Source organism: Fragaria vesca, linkage group LG2 (assembly GCF_000184155.1).
Source record: "Fragaria vesca subsp. vesca linkage group LG2, FraVesHawaii_1.0, whole genome shotgun sequence".
Lineage (NCBI taxonomy): Eukaryota > Viridiplantae > Streptophyta > Magnoliopsida > Rosales > Rosaceae > Fragaria > Fragaria vesca.
Window position 1 is genome coordinate 6,559,659 of NC_020492.1, and position 20,076 is coordinate 6,579,734.

The 20,076-nt window shown below is 38.6% G+C and overlaps 3 protein-coding genes and 1 pseudogene across 3 annotated transcripts; 3 read left to right on the forward strand and 1 right to left on the reverse strand.

Annotated features, from left to right (window-relative positions):
• The first annotated feature begins 480 nt into the window (after positions 1-480).
• Positions 481-2,583, forward strand: LOC101297596 (rho GDP-dissociation inhibitor 1-like). Its single transcript, XM_004289929.1, has 5 exons — positions 481-774; positions 1,224-1,287; positions 1,417-1,638; positions 1,939-2,063; positions 2,383-2,583. The coding sequence occupies exons 1-5, from the start codon at positions 577-579 to the stop codon at positions 2,449-2,451; spliced, it is 678 nt and encodes a 225-aa protein (XP_004289977.1). The 5' UTR covers positions 481-576; the 3' UTR covers positions 2,452-2,583.
• Positions 2,519-9,563, reverse strand: LOC101306115 (phospholipid--sterol O-acyltransferase-like). Its single transcript, XM_004292179.1, has 16 exons — positions 9,348-9,563; positions 9,129-9,264; positions 8,889-9,033; positions 8,581-8,750; positions 8,404-8,480; positions 7,905-8,118; positions 7,641-7,815; positions 7,186-7,285; positions 6,564-6,658; positions 6,138-6,189; positions 5,940-6,011; positions 5,526-5,694; positions 4,376-4,480; positions 4,205-4,289; positions 4,019-4,108; positions 2,519-3,445 (listed from the first exon to the last, which is right to left on the reverse strand). Exons 1-15 carry the CDS (start codon positions 9,561-9,563, stop codon positions 4,027-4,029), a joined length of 1,893 nt encoding a protein of 630 aa, XP_004292227.1. The 3' UTR covers positions 2,519-3,445; positions 4,019-4,026.
• A 2,946-nt stretch (positions 9,564-12,509) lies between these two features.
• LOC101306406 lies at positions 12,510-14,687 on the forward strand. Its single transcript, XM_004292180.1, has 4 exons — positions 12,510-12,608; positions 13,123-13,305; positions 13,439-13,563; positions 13,685-14,687. The coding sequence occupies exons 1-4, from the start codon at positions 12,510-12,512 to the stop codon at positions 14,487-14,489; spliced, it is 1,212 nt and encodes a 403-aa protein (XP_004292228.1). The 3' UTR covers positions 14,490-14,687.
• A 420-nt stretch (positions 14,688-15,107) lies between these two features.
• LOC101306698 lies at positions 15,108-18,255 on the forward strand (annotated as a pseudogene).
• Positions 18,256-20,076: the final 1,821 nt, after the last annotated feature.

The window sequence follows — 20,076 nt, forward strand, 5'->3', positions numbered from 1 at the left end:
ATTGAGATGTCAAACATTTGCTTCTCTAAAAAATGAGATACTGTTTAGACCATTTTCCCATCAGATAATGAAAGAAGTAACCTTTTAAATCAAGACTAGAACTACGTGCTGATAACGTGTTACAAAAATATGACAATTGAAACTTGTCGACTCATTCTCATTAGATAATTCTCTTATATAGGGGATGAATATAACAGTTACAAACGGTAATTACAATGTAATGAAACCTAATAATGTCTGATTGCTCAATTACATATAATCACATGATTCCCTTTTTCGTCTCAAGACACATCAATGTATTTTTCCTTCAACATTAACGTTTAATTAGTAAAAAATTAAAATGAAAACCTAATACTCAAGTTAGTCAAGTAGGCCGACACAGCACTGACAAACAAACATTACTGTAGAACTGTAGTACCATACGGTACTTTATACGTAGTCTTTGCCACTGTTTGAATCAAACTTCTTTTTCCTTTACTTGGGTCGACACTTTAGACAATTCTCAAAAGGGTTGTTGTCTTGTCTCATGCTTCACTCTGTGAGTGTGTCTGTCTGAAAGAAAGAGAGTAGACAGAGATGGAGGGTGGGAAGAGAGGAGATGAAGCAGGCCCATCATCAGAAAAGCTAGGGGAACTGAGTGAAAAGCTAAATGAGGTCTGTCATGTTGGAGAAGATGAAGAAGATGAAGATGAAGATCACAGGAGTAATGGGGTTGCTGCTGGCTTTGTTCCTGGGCCTTTGGTCTCTCTCAAGGAGCAAATTGAGAAAGACAAGGTTTTCTCTTTTTCTCTAATGACTCTCTATTTTCATATATGTTGAATTTGGAGTTGTTTTAGTTTTCCTTGAGTGGTGTTTTTGTTTGGTCGAATACATGTGAGAGATTATTCGGGTTTTGCTTGAACCTTTGAATTTTGTCATTGTTCTGTTAGAATATTTAGGAAAAGATAAGATAAAGATCAAGGCTTTCTTCTTGAACCCAAAACTTCAATTGAAGTCTGAACTTTACCATATACAAGGAATTCAAAACCATTTGTTAAACTGGTAATATGAATGTTTTTATCTCTGTTACGTTCAATGTGGGGATGCTAATCTTATTAATTTATCTAATTCCTGTTGTGATCCAAATGCAACTGTTCTGATTGATCCATTTGTGTAATTGTGTGGAATAGACAATCAAGTGTTTGTTCTGTACCAATTTAATTTTGAACTCACCTGTGTTACAGGATGATGACAGCTTACGGAGGTGGAAGCAGAAGCTGCTTGGTTGCTTGGAAAGCGATTCGGATGGTTTGATCTTTGTGAATCTTTTATACTCCATTGAACCTTGTTTTCTGTTCCACTTCATACACATCGGTGTGTTCTGGTTTTATGTATACTATTTTTTTTTTTTTTTGCTAAGAATGTTTCATTAATCAGGCCAAATGGAACCTGAAGTCAAATTCCACTCCATCAGTATCGTCTCCGATGATTTTGGGGAAATAAATACTCCATTGCCCGTTGATGAAAATCAGATTGGCCGTGTGCTGTTTACACTCAAAGAAGGATCTGAATATCGGCTTAAGCTCACATTTAGTGTTCTGCACAACATTGTTTCTGGCCTTACCTACTCCAACACAGTGTGGAAAGGAGGACTCCAAGGTGCATATTACATTTTTATTGTTGCCTCTAGATGTACAGAATATGCAATAGAAATGATTGAAAGCTTATTGAAGTTTTAGCTAAACCAATGCTAAGATACTGTATTATTGAAATATGTCAACAACTTGTTATTTGTTAATGTTCCTGGAGGTGAGCTTAACAATACCAAATACTCTTTTTCACATGCTAAAACTCCTGAAATTAGCCCACGGGATTGAAAAACCATAAAGATCAATCCTTTTGGCATATTCTTTTGCCGTTCAAATTTTGTCTATTTATTTTCGTTGTTTTGGGTGCCAGTTGATCAAAGCAAAGGAATGTTGGGTACATTTGCTCCAAATAGAGAACCCTATGAGCACACCTTGGAAGAGGAGACCACTCCATCTGGGGTGCTTGCAAGGGGACTTTACTCGGCGAGGCTTAAGGTATGTTGTGGTTTGTCCAAGTCTAAAGGCATTTGTATGCAGCAAGCTTATTTTATATCAAAGGTGCATGTATACCTCTTATGGTCGTATAAGCGGAAGCTATGCCTCTTATGAGTATTTGAAACCATACCAGGTTATAGATCTTAAGGCTACATCCCTAGTCAACACTAATGCTAGTGTTTGTATAGTAAATCAGCAGTCTTTTCTTGACACTTGCAAAGCTGTCATTTCCCAAATATTTTCCATTTCTGCAGTCATTCTTCATGTGTACATTAACTATATATTGAGGTTTCTTCATCTGGATTTTTTTTTCCCGCAGTTTGAAGACGATGACAAGAGATGTTATATGGAACTGAAATACTCCTTTGAGATCAAAAGGCAGAGTTAGCCGACTTTTTCTGGAAGAAACTGCTGTTGTTTCCTCCTTGTTCTTCTTGTATCCATGAACCACATTCTTTACTCGTACTTGTGATACAAATGAACAATGGAAATCTCATGTCTGTTTTCATGGCTTGTGATTCAAATTTGAAGTTCGGACTATCATTACTGTTTATTTCAGCTAGGCAGTCACTCACTTTATTTTTATTTCCTTCATCTGAACTCTCTATTTGGTGAAGGCAAGTCGCTTGTACTCAAAGGTATTAGGCAAACCCAAGTGCTTTTCAGCTCACTGGACTTATGTCAATCAACCAATCACTCATCAGGCATTTTCAACATTGCTTATGGAAAGGGCTTCAGGATTAGATAACAAACTTGGGAAGTATAAAAGATAATAATTTAGGAGTAACTTCATTATATTAATTAGCGAAAGAAAAGGGAACAAACTGTCTTCGCCCCAATCTAATATACAAAATCTGCAAGAATAGCATTACTGTAGCAGTTATTCACCAAGTTCAATACACATTTATCCTCGTATCGTATAGTAGTGCGTTGTCTCGGATGGCAGTCACTGCTCAATTCTAAGACAACATATATAGTTACACTTTTCAGGTGAATACGAATTTGATACCAAACCTCATTGTTAACATATTCAAGAAGTACTGTGGTGGTGCAATGATTCAGCAACTTTGGTGCTTGTAGAAATTACCAGAAAAAACTAGACTTGTATGGAGAGAATTTGGGGGTGCTGAGTTGGCCAAAGCAAATCTAGCATTGGTGTCCTCCAGTTGCGAAAATTGCTTGAAGAGGAAGCTGATCAGAGGAAGCTGAGCTGCTAAGTTAGATATCTACTGACGACAAAGTCGTAAAACAAGAATCAAGACTCGCCGATTGTGCTTGATACAAAAAGTACTCAACTGCTAAACTGTTACACAATACAAGTGACGTGTCTTGCATGTTAATTGTAATGTGCCCTCCGATTAGCGCAAATATTGGCAACGTACCTGTTTAGTTGGATGCTAGAATCCGTGAGGTGATGAAACAGAAATATAATCAAAAGAAACATCAACTGCAGTAGATTATCCATTTCTTATCAGTAGTAGAATAACAGCAATGATATTAGAATGTTGAAATGACACAACAATTTGTATCTCTCAGCATTAAATAGTCTCCACAAAATCACATCGCATGTGCAACAAATCATAATTCATGCAAACGAGTGAGATGGCTGATATAAAACTGCGGAGAGTGCAGTTATACCAAAAATATTCAAAAAGGGATTTTTCTTTTTCAAATGTTTGACTTGTGAAATGGCGAAGCATGGTCCTAAGAACAGGCAGATAACAAAGCAAATTTAGTTACTGGTAAATGGGAATCAAGTAACTACAACTGACACTATTTCCGAGTCATAGAAATTGTGTGCATTCAGATTTAAGCACAAGTGACGGTATCAAACTTTTCAGATTAGGACGATGAAGAAAAAAGGATACCTTTCAATCTACAAACAAATGCAAAAGAAGATTCAAGTAGAAGTAGTGATATTAAGCGTGAGTAAGGCAATGAAGAAGAAATGATACCTTTCAATCTACAAGTAATTCGATAGAAGATCTGCTCTAGAATTCTTCAACCTACAGCTCTGTCCTAAATGAACATCTCCAAAGACATACCTACATCACCAGACATAAATAGATTAAAAAGAAAGGGAGGCAGAAAAGAAGCTTTAGCTTTCTAACAAATATCTAATACTTTGAAACATAATAAACCTATATTCACAGTATTCAGCCCAAGCACATCGAGCTTTTCCATAATCCCAATAGCAGTCCTCATTCCTCAAAGGTCCTCGTTTGGCTGTTGCAAATTACAGTTAGCGAATTACTTGAAGGTGGAGGACGGGAAGAAGGAGAACAAGATAGTGAAAATATATCAGCAATCACCTTTAGTAACAAACTTTGACTTAGCATCGGGATGGATATCATGCCACATTTGAAGCCACAACTCTCTCATTAGAACAGGGGATCTAACAATGTTCCTATGATTCGCTACATTAAATCACTGTTAGTACAAGTTCTATTTGCTGGATCAGAATATATATATATATATATATATGTATAGGATTTTTCTCAGCTGCGGATGTCCGCACCGCTTTATGGTGCGGATTTCCCTCCGTTCACCACTGTACGGCGCTGGCGAGGGCACGCCTCCACCCCAGCGGACTCCAGCAGCTTCCCCGACCTCTTCTATCCCTGGCGAGTCCGCCGAATTCCAGTGTTCCGGCCAGATTGACTTTGTTTGAAGTTTTGGGTGATCTGGCCGGAAAACTGGAATTTGGCGGACTCGTCGGGGATGGAAAGTGGTCGGGGAAGCTGCTGGAGTCCGCTGGGGTGGAGGCGCGCCCTCGCCGGCGCCGTACGGTGGCGAATGGAGGGAAATCCGCACCGTAAAGCGGTGCGGACGTCCGTAGCTGAGACGGACTGTATATATAAATATATATATATATGTATATATATATATATTAATCGGTGATATATACAAAGCTGCTGATGATGGTATTACAGAAGGGCACCTGATGTTTTGTAACAAGAATTTACACACACGCACATATATAAAACTACAAGACACGGAAAAGAGTTCTTATGTATACGTGCTGGAAAAAGACTACTAGTTAAAAATCATAGTCGAAAAGAGGGTTCCTCACTTCTTTCTCTCATTCAAAACCGTGCATCAAAAAAATGGTTTTGGGAATGATTTGGAAGATCCGAAACTGAAAATAATGAAAGCTTAGAAAATGATGATATCCTTTTACCAATATCCATGCAATTGAGACTTGGAAAACGGTAATTTTTCATACATTCTATCTTTTTAAACTCTTTCAAAACCTAGCGGATGTGATATGTGAAAAATCAAGTGCAGAAAATGTTTGTCACAGATGGTGATTGGAATTTGTATGGGACATGCCATGGTGCTCAGCTACATTAAATTGTTTAATAGTGCTCATGCAAATTAGATACTTACTATAAAGTAAGAACCATAAACAATAGTTATGCTTCATTTTGTGATTCTATGACCACCGGTTAAGATTCACACCTTTATCTATCTCCCAAACTGCCGTCCTCCTTCCTGGTATACTTACAGAATCTTCAAAGTAAGTTATGTACTTGACCCTGGACAACCTTATCATGTTTGGCAAAATATCTTCTCCATGACGATGTTCTACGTTCAATTCCTCTTGTACATGAGAACCATCATGCTCAGACTACAATTTCAAGAAAAACAAAAATATGAGTCTCAAAGAAGGCCACTTTACTGATAAACAAACATAAACAAAAGAACAGTGTTCTCAATGTGACAAAGATTCTTGACGGTATCTCCTCACACAAAAACATATACATGTGAGTAGGAAGCATATGTTCCATGGATATTCTTCTTTTCTTTCTCAGAAGAGATGACTGCACTAAATTATTGAACATAAACATGTTATGTAACCAAATGAAAAAGTACCTGTGGAGACCTAGTTATGTTAACTTTTGGTCCTAGCCAATTCTTGCACCAGGATAGAGAATGGTATGGTACCTGTTAAGTAATGAGTTATTAAGTGCCATGAATGTTGTTCATAGTAGGACCACGAAATAGTAATACTGAAGGAGAAGATTTAAACATATTCAATAAAGGGAAACATGCTTGAATGTTGTAACTCACAGTCTCATCCCCACTCGCTGCTCCTGGATTTCCTTCAACAAGATTTCCTGACCTACGGAGAAATTATACTGTCAAATTTCTGAAAAAAACAAAAAACAAAAAAACAATAACCTGAAAACATGGTGTACTTGAAAACATTAGGTTTATACAGAAACACATCATTTCTAAAAATGATTAGTGCAAAAAGTCACCACCTCATATTTTTTTTCTAAAAATGATTTATTTATTCCAAACCCATACATGGAGAGCAAGAAACTTACCAAAGCACTTCACTCATGAATAAGAATGCAATTACTATATTCAAGTGACACAAGCTTATACATATTCTGCAGTAACTCTATTCAAGTGACACGTGGATGCATGCACACACCCACTTGTGCATGCATTCTGCGTACTGATGTAGTATGTAACTATTAGGAAATTCACCTTGAGAACAAGGAACCTTCAATCTCATATATCACATCGGTAATGATCCAGTTATCGGGGTACGGCTTTCCGCTTGGTGCAAAATAGTAACCAACCTGTTTCCCATTGCCAAGACACCAAACCAATCATTCACCACAACACTCATACCATCTAAATGTAGAACAGGCACCGACAAATACAGTCATAAGAAAGAGATATCTTAGGATGAATATAAATTAATTCTTATTGGCAATCAAATCATAGAGAATCTAACATAATTGTGAACAAAAAATATACTGAACTTGTAACAGTTGCTTATATGAACAAAAAACCATGTCTAATTCTGAAATTACCCATTCTAGTTATGCTTACAATGATCAAATCGTAACAACAACGAGTTTCAGACAATCTCAAACTATGTGCATCATTTTGTAAGCAAAACATTTGAATAACATAAACTAAAATTGTTTTCAAGCAAGAAAATTAATCTGAAAGCAAGCACAAATTTTTCCAATAATCCTTGTGATACCAAAACTAAATAAACAAACCAAGTAACAGATGATCAACAAGAATGCCAAGCATGAGAAGTTGCTTTAGTCATGACAGAAAAATAACATATCCATTAATGACACTGCAATTATACCTCAGTTTTCAAGCCTGTTCCATAGATGCAAAATATATTTTTTAAAGGTGGTCTTTCCCATGGTGAGAGTGGATTTAAAACTGGATCATCAAGATATAGCCTGAAATACAAAGCATTGCAAAAAAATGTCGAGTTGGAACTCTGACCCAGAAATCAACATTAACATGCTTAAACAAACTTCAAAATGTAGGAAGGACAGAAGCACATTTAATAGAAGAAAGTGTCCGTTACCATTGGCACTACATGACTGGAGCACATGCTACAACTAAACTAATAACGTACAATATATACTAAAGAAGAACTGTAAGCAGAGCACGTCCTAAACTAGCAGAATGAAGAACAATACTACATGACTGGAGCACATGCTACAACTAATCTAATAACGTACAATATATACTAGAGAAGAAGAAGAAAAGTAATATGATATTCTTCATAATTACTGACAAATTACCCACTTCTTTAATTGATACAAAATCCTCTTCATATCTGGGTCATAATCCTCTATTGCTTTGAACAATGTCCCATCTGCTATTTCACGGGCAGAGAAAGACAACTGGGTAGGTAATCCACATTCTACGCTAGAAAAGTTAGTCGTGGTCATGTCGTTAACAGATGGATAGGCCTCATAGCCTGTAAATACACCACGTGAAAAGAGTACATATATGTATTAGAATACATCAACATTGCAACCAGAAAACTTGCACAGGTCAAAATTTTACCACGGGTTGCAGGAATTTCAATGTTGACAATATTGGTCGGCCATCCAGAGAAGTTTAACTGAAATTCCCGGTTCTCACAGTGATATGTTTGATGACCTCTCTCATCCCCACCAGAGAAGTGGTTCCAGTATTTATTTTCTCCCTTACAATACTGGGAAAATGGCAGCATCCATAATGTAGAAGCAAATGAATTGACCATCAACCGAGCTGTCCCCTGATCATCACAAACATTCATAATGCACTACATCAGTTTGCATCATTGATACTTATATGCTTTACAGTTTTCTGAGCCTGATGTAGACAACATTATGTTTCGGAAATTTCTAGGTGCATCTAGATACCTGTTTAAAAATAACCGAGTATCTTGCCTATCCCAATTTTCATTTTCAGTTTTACATAAGTGGAATAATGAGAAGAAAAGCTGATATCTTACATCTTGCAGCACTTCGTTGGTTATAATATAATAGAAAACAAAAATATGAAAACTATAGGTCACAACCTCAGAAATAGGAAGGCCGAATGTCAGTCCAGAAAGTGTTCCTTTGACAGTCTCGGTTGCACCAAGAAGTGGAGCTCCTGGAATCAATTCACCAAAGTAAGTCCAGAAAATGACATGAAACTAATAGAATCGACTAAATTTTTACAGTAGTTGAATTCTGATGCATATAAAGCTTACCAACGGCAAAATAGGCATGAATGTGGTCATCCAGCCATTTGACATAATGTTTTGGTGCGATCTCCAGCTTTAGCCACTCCAAAAAGTAACGGAACACATGATTACCTAGTGAATGTGCAAACACTACTGAGGGGCCTCCGCGAAGCTTCAGTGCCGTCTCAAATGTCAATCTAGTATCATTTTACTTTTCCAATTAATAGATGAATATATTTACTCTAAATCACATCATTACTATCCGTTTAGCTTATCATCATCAACATATTGTTTCATCATTTATCTTAAACGAAGCTACGAATACAGGTACTAACTTGAGCTTGTGAAAGTAAAGGTCTCGCTCCTCCAGCATGGAAGGCGAAAGCCTCCAATCATAAGGAACAGCAATGATCGCATTAGCTTCGATTCCGAATTCAATACACCATTTCACCCACTCCTTCCACACAGAAGACAGAGGACCTTCCAAAAACCAAGCAGCAAAGCTCACAATAAGCAAACTAAGCCAAAATCGAATGCGAAAAGCCGAAAGAGGCAGAAATGCAAAAAACGAGTACCGGTTATATAACCAGGATCGAGCTCGGTGATGGCGGAGAGGCCGCTATCGGGGCGGGACTTGCAGTCCGGATGATCCGTTTGGTTGTGCGGGTCAAGCAGCATGCACTTGAGCCAGCAGTTCACGGCGGAGAGAAGCTGCGGCACAGAATCGCCGTCACCGTCACAAAAAATTGGAAGGGAATTCAAAAGCGAAGAGAAGAGAGGAGGAGGGGGCATACTTTGGTGGTGTCGAGCCAGACCAAATCGAGAGGGTTGAAATCGAGAGGAGAGTAAGGGCAATCGAGGATGGACCAGGCGCGGAGCTGAGTGGAGGCCAAGCCGGGGATGATGATGCCGGAGAGCTTGGAGTAGTCGCCGCTCCAGTCGTCGCCTCCGGCTCCATGGAAGAGGAGGAGGAACGCCGTGAGCAGGTGGAGCTTCCACGTTGCTCGCATTGCTCTCACTCTCTGCGATTCTTGGTTTCGGTCAATTCATTATTTGATTTGCAGGTGGTGGTGGTAGTAATGCTAGTACAGTTGGGGGAGCTGGGAAGCCTCTTTTTGCTTATTGGTTCCGTTTCGCTTTCAGACTGTTTATACCCCCACGACGTCGTTTCGCCGCAAGGATTTGAATTTATTTATCAAAATTAAACATTATACCGATATTTCAGAAAATAAGCATCGAATTTTAAGTCAAAAATGTTGTTCCTATTTTTCTTTCAGCGAAAAGATTTTGCCTCGACCGAATGAGTGTTTTCAATCTCTTTCACGGTTGGCACACGAAGATTCACTCTTGTTGGAAAAACAGGTTTTCAATAATATGATACATAGTTCTTCGAGTTAATATTGTTTATGAACTCATTATGACACTCGATTTTTTAGATTTTCAAACTATTTAAAGTATATATTATGTAATAGATGGTGTTTTTCTAGTCGCTAACCCTGTTCACATGTAGTAAAATCTTCTCTTATATCGCATTTGACATAAGGTTCTTAAAAAAAATGTTCAGCAATCTCCATCAAAAATTCAAATATTTGTTGGATAAAAAGTATTGTCATTTTATGATTATTGAATTTTCAGTAAATTCTAAATTGTAAATTTCGTGCCAACTGCCAAACGAAGAACACGGCGCCGTCTAAGTTGTCCTCTACCCTTCGCATAACGGTAAAGATGAACGAAGAAACCAAAGCGCGCCAAACGACAACAACTCCCTCCAGCGGCCTCTGATTTGGTATAAATACTCCATCAGTCTCTCCGGTACCAATGGATAGCCATACCCCATGGAATCGTCTTCCACTTCAACCTCTCGCTTTCGCTTCCGAGACCTCCCAGAAATGGAGAACTCCACGCAGTCCGACACCGCCTCCGACGCTTCCTCCGTCGTCTCCACTGACCGCGATGACGACTCCAACCTCCAATCCATGACCGCTAGGGTTAGTCAATTACCTCCAATCGTATATCAGTGTTTGATTTTTTTGGAATTTGAGGTTCATTTCTTATGTAATACGCTTTGAATTTAGGGAATTAAGCATCTTTGTTCGGAGCTACTCGAGCTGAAGGTTGCATCCAATGAAGATTTCCACAGTCACATCTTTGCTAATTATTCCTCCTTTGTTAGGTAAACTCTTCTCAGCTATATAGATAGTTCCTTGTTCGTTTTGCTCTACAATTACTCGAAATTCTCGGGTTATGATATCAGAGAAATGTATAATCGTGTTTATAATAAGTGTGTGATGTTTAATCGTATGTATGATTTGGTTTCAATTGTGAGTAGAGCGGTAGAGGTGATGTTTCGATTGAGAAATTAAGTGGAGTGTGTTGTCATGTATGTAGAGTCTTTGAAGAAGTAGGACGCATGGAGACTGAGCTGATGCAGCTGAAGAACCATGTTTCGAGTCAAAAGAGGCTTGTGAATGACCTTGTAGATGGCATATATTCGAAGGTTTTATCGAAGGAGAGTATGGACTTCGTTATTGAAGAATCTGAATGGGATGAGGCGCTTCCGATCGGTGAGTTAGAGGCTCATGCAAATGATGTTTTGGAAACTTTGGACGTTCTCTTGTGTGAGAATAGGATAGATGAAGCGCTGGCTATCTTAGACTTGGAGGATGTGAATTTTGAAAGGATGCAGTTTGAAACGGATTGTCCGGTGGAAGAGTTGAGATTATTTGAGTCTGCAGTTTCTGAGAGGAAGGGCTTGCTTACACAACGGTTGGCAATCGTGGCTGAAAATCCAAGAATATCTGCAGCCGAACTTCAGAAAGCACTGGTGGGGCTTTGCAGACTGGGTGATATTCATCTTGCAACTAGTTTATTGCTCAAATATTACCATTCACGCATTGCTTCTGGGATTAATAATTTGAAGGCTTCTAAATCGTTGTTGGATAGGGTATACATCAGGGAACTTTCAAAGTTCGTGTTTTCTATGATTTCTCAAGCAGCAAGAAGTTTTGTGATGTTATTTGGAGAAACTTCTCCTTATGCACCAGAAGTTATTAAGTGGACTCGTGAAGAAACCAAAGGTTTTGCCGCTTGTTTTGATAAGTATGTCAAGTCCATCTCAGAAGTAAGTGGTGGATTGTCCACAGCAGTAGAAGCTGTGCAGTTTGTGATTTCATTTTGTTCTTTGCTGGAAACTCAGAGATTAGTGTTGCGGCCATACTTGATCAAGCATATTCGCCCTTGCATGGAAGATGTTCTAAATATACACCTGGATCATTTTACAAAAGTCATTGGAATCTTTACAGCAACTGATACATGGGTTTTGGGTAGATATCTTGTATCTGGAATTATGAATGAACGGTGCTCTTCCATGGTTGTTGGGCAACAGCCAGAATATTGCTTGCTCACTAACAGCGGCCGGAAGTTTGTAACACTGCTGCAGGTATGTATTAGACATATAGAGAAAAAATAGGATGCACCCACAATAGTTTGTGTTATGATTCTAGGTGATGAATGGTAATGGTATGATGCTATTCTTACTAACCTCTTCTGTTGTTTGCTTCAAGGCAATAACTGTAGATGTCAGCCCATTACTTGCCCTTGAAATTGAAGGATCAATTCTTAGTGGACTTATGAACCTCTTCAAAAAGTATATAGACATCCTTCAAAGAGCCATCAACTGTGACACAACTGTTACAGAAAAAATCAGTTCGAAGATCAATTTGGCCGAGTCAGTGCAACAACAGGTATCTATCCTAGCCAATCTATCAGCACTTAAGCAACTTTTCTCCAACATGGTCAGGAGTATTTTCAAGGGTGCTAGTGATACCATTTCTGAAATAAGAAAAAGCCACCCCGATGGTTATCAACATAAGGAATTTGACAGTTGTATATTGTTTATTCAAGAAGCCTCTCTTGGGCTCAGATCTCTATTCTGCGAGCAATTCATATATAGAGTAATGTCTCTCAAAACTAGCTACAAACTTCCAGAAATCCGCATTAACAGCCATGGCGAGTCCTGCATGTTACATGGAGGAATGCCATCCCTTCCCTTTCAGGTATGATGTTAAATAATTATGCTGAACTTTTTTCTCTGCCACATAAATAAAATAAAATGAACAGCAATATATAGAGTCCAAGTTTCAACCACAAGAAAGGGAAAAGTAAAAATCGAATGTGCATAAAATTTTGATGGTGTTCAATAGTTCCTTATTTCTTAGTGTTGTGGAATGAGCTGCTTTAGAATTTACATCTACAACTGGTCAGTCTTATGTTAAAGTTCTGAAATTTAGAATTGACAGAAGCTGCTGAAATTGTTGAAAGTATCAGAAAGGTTCTTTCAATAGTGATATGATAAGATCCATGTCCAGAGCATGTCATGCCTTGAGCACAATCATACAGCTAATTGGACTAAGCTACATCATCCCATCTCTCTTTTCTGCAGTTTTTCTTTGAATTCCCTCAGAATTTACAGCATTAGTCAATTATATCCTCATAGTTAAGAAAAGTTGTACTGGGAGACTTACATTATATGCTGCTGATGTGGTCTTGGTATTGATGTCTGATGATCAGGTACTGTTTCTAGAACTGAGGAAACTAGAAAACCTTTCCGAGGACAATGTTTTCGAAGTTGAATGGTTGATAAAGCTAATAGGGGATCTTATAGAGGCTGTTTTCGTTTGGATTTCAAATAACAAAGAGTTCTGGGATACTAATGTGGATATGACCGAAGATCATCCTCTCGCTTTCAAACAGGTTTGTGGTTTCTTTTCTTTTTCTTGTCCCTTATGCACTCATAGACAAGTGCTAGTAGTCTGGTTACTATCCACTTCTTTGGTCATGATGCTTGCTTATATTTAATTCATTTTGTCTGTGTATCCTAGAGCAGTTTGTTTTGGATGTGCAATTTCTTGTGGAAATCACGAAGTACGGAGGGTACTTCTCCAACAATCCTTTTTTTCTCATGAATCTCATGAAATCAGCCTTTTTTTCAGCTGGACTAAATCCTAGAAGGTATCTCTTGAAGTTTTATTGCCATTTGATGTTAACATAATGTGATGGTTTATCATCTACCCACAGGATGAATCTCAGCTGGAGGCTCTTTTTTCAAGTATTAATAATTTGTTTAATGCAGAGATGTCAACGACGATGCATGGGCTATAGATGCTGCTGCTGAAACAATCCAAAAGTTGTTGGAGATTGAGAAGGAACAAGAGCATGTCAGTGTAGAAGAAGCAGAGGAACAACCCAATAATGTGGCCGACTCTTTTCAGGAGGATGCTAGAAGCTGTCTAGAGGGTTCTGCGAAATCAGAGGAGCATGAAGTAGCCTCATATGACACAGAAGTTTCCATTAATGCTGAATCAGCGTCTTTGAATAGATCTCACTCTTTTGAGGAAGATGTTACAAGTTCTTTAGAGGAGGATTATGTGAAACTAGAGGAGGGTGCAATAGCCTCATATGATCAACAAGTTGACTTCAATGCTGAAACAACCTCGTCACTGGAAGCTGAACCGAGTGAATCAAAGTATGCTACTGACAATTCTGAGAATGATGCTGCAAATCCTTCAGAAGATCATATGCAATTAGAGGAGGACATGACAACCATATACAATCCACAATTTAATGCAGAAACAGTATCACCGAGTACAGAATCTTGTGCTCTTGGATTATCTGCCAATTTTTCAGATGTGGATGGAAATTACAGTGACGGAACTGCCACAATTGTGACTGATACCTCCTTAGAGTCTCCAAATACTGGTCTGGGAAGTGAATCCAACAAGCCAGTTGATGTGTTAGAGACCATTGAAGAAACAAATGAATCAACAGTAGTGTTGCCTATGCATAACATGGATGAGGCCTCCAAGATGAAGGTCCCTGATGAGGAGGGAACTCGCATTCAGTCTGAACCCTCCGAGCAGGTATTGAACAATCTATAAGATGGAGCGACGGTTGAGTTGTCAAAGCCTGGAGATACTCCTGACTTCCTGAGGAAAACTTGGTTACACTGCCATACCAATACACAACAGAAAGAGGACTGATGCAGTTCTTATGGTATGCTGTGACACTGTACAACCTGTAGAATTCAGTAATTGTGGTTGTAACCATTTGTCAGATGATAGTGACTTCTAAAATTTCTTGCGACCCAAGTTACTCAATAAAGTCAATCGAACGGTTTTGTTTGTTCTTTAAAATTTTTAATTTTTTGGAGATATGGAAAATTCCGAAAGATTTTTGGATAGAAAACTTGCAGACCATGATTCCTTGTCCAAAACTGAAAACTTGGATCCCAAGACTTGAAACATATGACTTTTGTTCTATATATATCATCTTTGACGGTTGCAAGGAATAATGTACTTATTGTCCGAGACTTCGTTGCTGTACTGTGAGTCGTTGTCCTCTTTCTTTCAGTTTGGTGAGCCTCAAACTTCTGGTTTGCCTGTTCTAGTTAACTTACCGGTTAGGTGTTCTGGTGTTCTTTAGCATAGTGAATTGTATGAGCCTAATATATATAGCCTAACTGTGCTACTGGCTACTGTCAATCAGGTTCAGAAAACATGGCTGACCTAGGTATTTCCTACAAGAAGGACGAGAATTTCGGAGAGTGGTACCGTCAGGTATCTGTCCCTTTCATATTGTCTGGGTTTTGTTCCTAGTGTTCTTTCACAAATATGAATTAAGAAATTGACCCCCATACTTTGTTCCCTACAGGTTCTTCTCCGTGCCGACATGATTGGCTACACTGATATCTCCGGTTGTTATATTATAAGGCACTGGGCTATGAAGATTTAGGAGAATATGAGAGTAAGCATTGCTTTAAGTTTCTAGATGATCATCAAGTGATCAAGTCGTGTTGATATTTGTGTTGGTTTCTGTTATTAGAACTATTACCATCTGGTGTCAGCATTATGATAAGAACTTGGAGTTCTTGTCCTCTGAAAGTCGACTAATATATGATATTTAAACAAGTATATACTTCTTAAAGATTGGAGTTTTGAACTTTGTCTGCCGGTTCTTTATTTGAAACTTACATTCTTAGCTTGCAGATTTCACTATTTATCTTACAAATTTTTCTTCATATCCCAGCAGAATAGCTCACTTTTAATATTTCCTATGCTGTTAATCTGTAGGCAGATTTTGAAGCAGAAACAGAGGAAATGGAGTTAGAATCTTGCACCTACCCTCTCTTTGTAACCCGTGATTCGTTGGAACGAGAAAAGAATCACATAGAGGGCTTCGCTCCTGAGGTTAGAAAGCATGATAGTGTGGCTAACTAACACTACACCAAGGTGTTTGATGATTCAGATACCTTCGGAATGTTACCTACATTATGTTATGCCATTTTCATGCTTTTATTTTCATAAGTAGGTTGCTTGGGTCACAGACGCTGGAAAGTCAGAACTGAAAGTGCGTCTTGGAATCCGTCCAACAAGCGAGGCTATCATGTATCCAGATTTTTCTAAAAGAATCAGGAGTCACCTTGATTTACCATACAAGCAGAATTAGTGGGTCAATGTTGTTCGTTGGGAGAGCAATCCTACTCCATTTATCAGGTAGTTTATTTGTTTTCATGGGTTAAAATGCAAATACCTCTTTTAGATATGTAACAAGTTTGCAGCATTGAAAATAAGTCGATGAAACTTATGATTTCAACTCATAGAATTCAAGTTGTTCATTCAGCTCTTACTTGATGTTTTGTTGATTATTAGGCAGGGTCGCCAATTATATCTATGTTCTCTTGAAAAGTATGTAAAGATTTGGTTTCCTTTTATAATTTCAGGAGCAAAGAGTTTCTTTGGCAAGAAGGCCATACTGCTTTTGCAACAAAGGAAGAGGCAGATCATGAGGTAAGGAGTTACTCAGATTTCACTGTTTTATAGACTATGTATAGCCAAGTCCCACTTAGGATTACTTGAGCTTTTACTGTTCTATAGTAGTTCGAGTTTAGCTGTGCTCATATTTCATACTTCAGAAGTTTAGATTATTATAGATACTATTTAGCCACTGAGGTACCGTTCCCACTGCTGCAGATTCTAGAAACACAACAAAGCTGCACGTATAAGTGATATAACATAGTCATGATATTACTCGTTTAGTTGTTACAGAAGTTCATCGGCTATGGGATGTATTCAATGCGAAGTTTCTAACTTTCATTTAGGCTCCACCTGCCATTCAAGTGCTTGTTAATAGTAACTCACTGAGTACATTTTTTAAGGTTGGATTCTCATTATTCATCTTCATTGTAGGTCCAGGAGATTTTGGAAATGTACAGAAAGATGTATGAGGAATATTTGGCAGTTCCAGTTGTGAAGGGACAAAAGACCAAGCTTGAAAAATTCGCTGGTGCTCTTTACACCACAAGCGTAGAGGTGCATTATATTTTACCTTTATACCTGATTATATTCATGTTGCCTCTCTATGGTGAGCTTGAGTATATCAGTTTCACAACTGCAGGCTTTTATTCCTAATGCCGGCCGTGGTATACAAGGTGCCACCTCACATTGCTTGGGTCAGAATTTTGCTAAAATGTTTGACATCAAGTTTGAAAATGAAATGCAAGAGAAGGCCATGGTTTGGCAAAACTCTTGGGCTTATACTACTCGAACGGTAAGTTCACTTTATTCTACTTTCTGGGTTTACAATTGGTTGCATTACTATCATCAAACTCCAATTATGAATTATAATTTGTTGTTACCAGCTTACCATTATGTGATATTATGAGTACAGATCGGAGTGATGGTGATGGTGCATGGAGATGACAGAGGGTTGGTAATGCCGCCTAAAGTGGCAACTTGCAGGCAATAGTGATTCCAGTGATTTACAAGGATGTGGATACAGAAGCCATATTGGAGGCCTGCCGGAAAACTGTACTTACCTTAAAAAAAGCTGGTTTTCGTGTTAAGGCAGATCTAAGTACAACCTCTACACCTGGTCAGAAGTATTGGCATTGGGAAATGAAAGGTGTTCCTCTGAGGATTGAAATTGGACAGAGGGATTTGGACAAGAATCAAGTAAGGCTGTTTCTTCAGTTAACTTTGCCATTTTTTTATATTATTTCTCAATGTGTAATAATCCGGGTTATGTTTTTGTTGATGGTTCTCTAAGGAAACTGCTTTATGTTCATCATCTGTGTTTCAGGTGCGCATTGTTCGGCGGGACAATTCAGAAAAAGTGGACATTCCTCTGAACAATGATTTGGTTGAGCGAGTAAAGAACACAATGGATAGAATTCAGCAAAATATGTTTGATGTAGCAAGGAGAAAACGAGATGCATGTATCCAAGTTGCAAGGACATGGGACGAGTTTATGGAAGTTCTAAACCAGAAGAAAATGATCTTGGCTCCTTGGTGTGATGAAATGGTATGTATCATTGTCCCAACTGTCATCAATATCTGCGTTATGATGTAATTTACATCCGACCGGCTATTAATTAATCCGGTTTCTTTCTTGGTTTTGTATTTTAGGATGTGGAAGAGGAAGTGAAAAAACGAACCAAGGGTGAAGGTGAAATGGGAGCAGCTAAGTCTCTCTGCACCCCATTTGAGCAGCCTGAACTTCCTGAAGGTGCATCTATCATTATTTTTTTCTTTGGTTCATATACTCATATTGTGTAGCTTATATGTATGAGTATGTGGTGCAGGGACACTTTGCTTTGCCTCCGGAAAGCCCGCAAGGAAGTGGACCTATTGGGGCAGGACTTACTAGAAGGACTTCAAAACAATGGTGTGAATGTGTGATTGATATGTAGATAACTAGATATATAGTGAGGATTTAGTTATGGTTTGAGAATACTGAGAAAAATCTTTTGTTAGATTATCAGCTGTTGTGCTGCTGTGCATTATTCTTTTCGAAAGGTGATTTGCTACCGGCCCTGGCTACTGGTAGATTACCGGCTATTCGTGCTAATGAAATCTGAAACCACAGCGCCAGATTCAGTTTGGTGAGCCTCAAATTTCTGGTTTGCCTGTTTTAGTTAACTTAACGGTTAGGCTTTCTGGTATGTTCGACCAGCCTTATTGGTTTGCATTCATATGCCGAATAAACAACATGCATACTAAAAACAGTAAATCATCAATCCACACTATATAATTCCCATAATAGAGTTCAAAGCAAAATAATTCCTTGAAAGAAAACAAATTGACACCACTAATTTTTGAAATTCCCAACTGCTCTGGTTGTATGAAAGCTGATCCTTCATGTCCAAATCAGGCTACTCTCGGTACCTCTTCCTCTTCTTTATACTATCGTTCTCCTTGATTGTTATTCCCTCCCAAGCTAGATGACCATGCTTGTCATTGGCCAAATTACTTGATTCTGTATTGTTGGCACCTCCATTGGTCATCGTTACTCCTTTACCTATGTCATCTTCAAGCGGATAGTTCCCACTGGACAGGATCTGAGCCTTAAAGTTGGGATGATCAGCGCCTTCCGCGACATGGAGTATAAACTTGCAGAAGTGAAGGAACCGGTCAGGAGCAATATTGACACAGGAATCCCAAACAAGAGCCAACTTGGGGGAACCCTGGTGGGTTCCTATTTGGAGCAAGTATATATGGTTCAATAAGATCAAGTTGGTCGATCAAGATTTGAAAATACGGGATGGGGAAGGATCTTCTTCCCATCAGTGGGGAGGCCTTGTACTGGTCCAGGGAGTCATTTGTGCAGTGTGCAGTGTTTGTTCACAAGGATAGCAAACATTTAGCTATCCTGATAACAAGAAGACGTAGAAATAAATAAAAGAACAAGTACTGGAAAGTAAAAGAAATAACACCAGTACGTTTTTTATTCGCAGAAACCGTGCACCAGGGAGAAAAACTGCGTGCCCCTAACTCTTGAGGGACAAACCTTTCCACTATGTAAAACTCACTTCTTACAAGATTATAGTCTAGGGATACAACGACGATTTGCAATCCTGTCTAGTCTACCCACTAGTCTAGATCTATCTCTCCTCACTCCTCACAAGATTATAGTCTAGGGATACAACAACGACTTGCTATCCTGCCTAGTCTACCTACTAGTCTAGACCTACCTCTCTTGTCTCTCAAGTGTTTACATATGAAGGTATAAGAAGAAGTTTCAACTCAGAACTCAGCTAACGCCTTTAACTGATTCTTCTTGAACACTTCTCAGAATACTCAACTCAGAACTCAGCTATCCTAATGAGAGGGATTCTTCAGACCTCAGCTAACACCTTTAACTGACTCTCTAGAACTCAGCTCTCCTCGATCAACTGATCCTTCTTGAGTACTTCTGGGGTTGCTGCACTACCATCACTCATGATATGCAGAATGCTAATGGGTTTATGAAAAGAGTTTTTGCTCTTGCTCTTGCTCTAAGATTTACAATCACCAAGGGAAGACTTAGAGGCAAATGAGCAATGCAAGGTAAAACCTATACCCAGCTAAAACTATGTAGAAAACTACATCTTGAACAACCAAGGAGCAAGAAGAGACTTGCTCCATATATATAGGCAAAGTGCAAGCTAAAGGAGAGCATGCCCGTTTACCAAAATGGGAGGCAACTTTT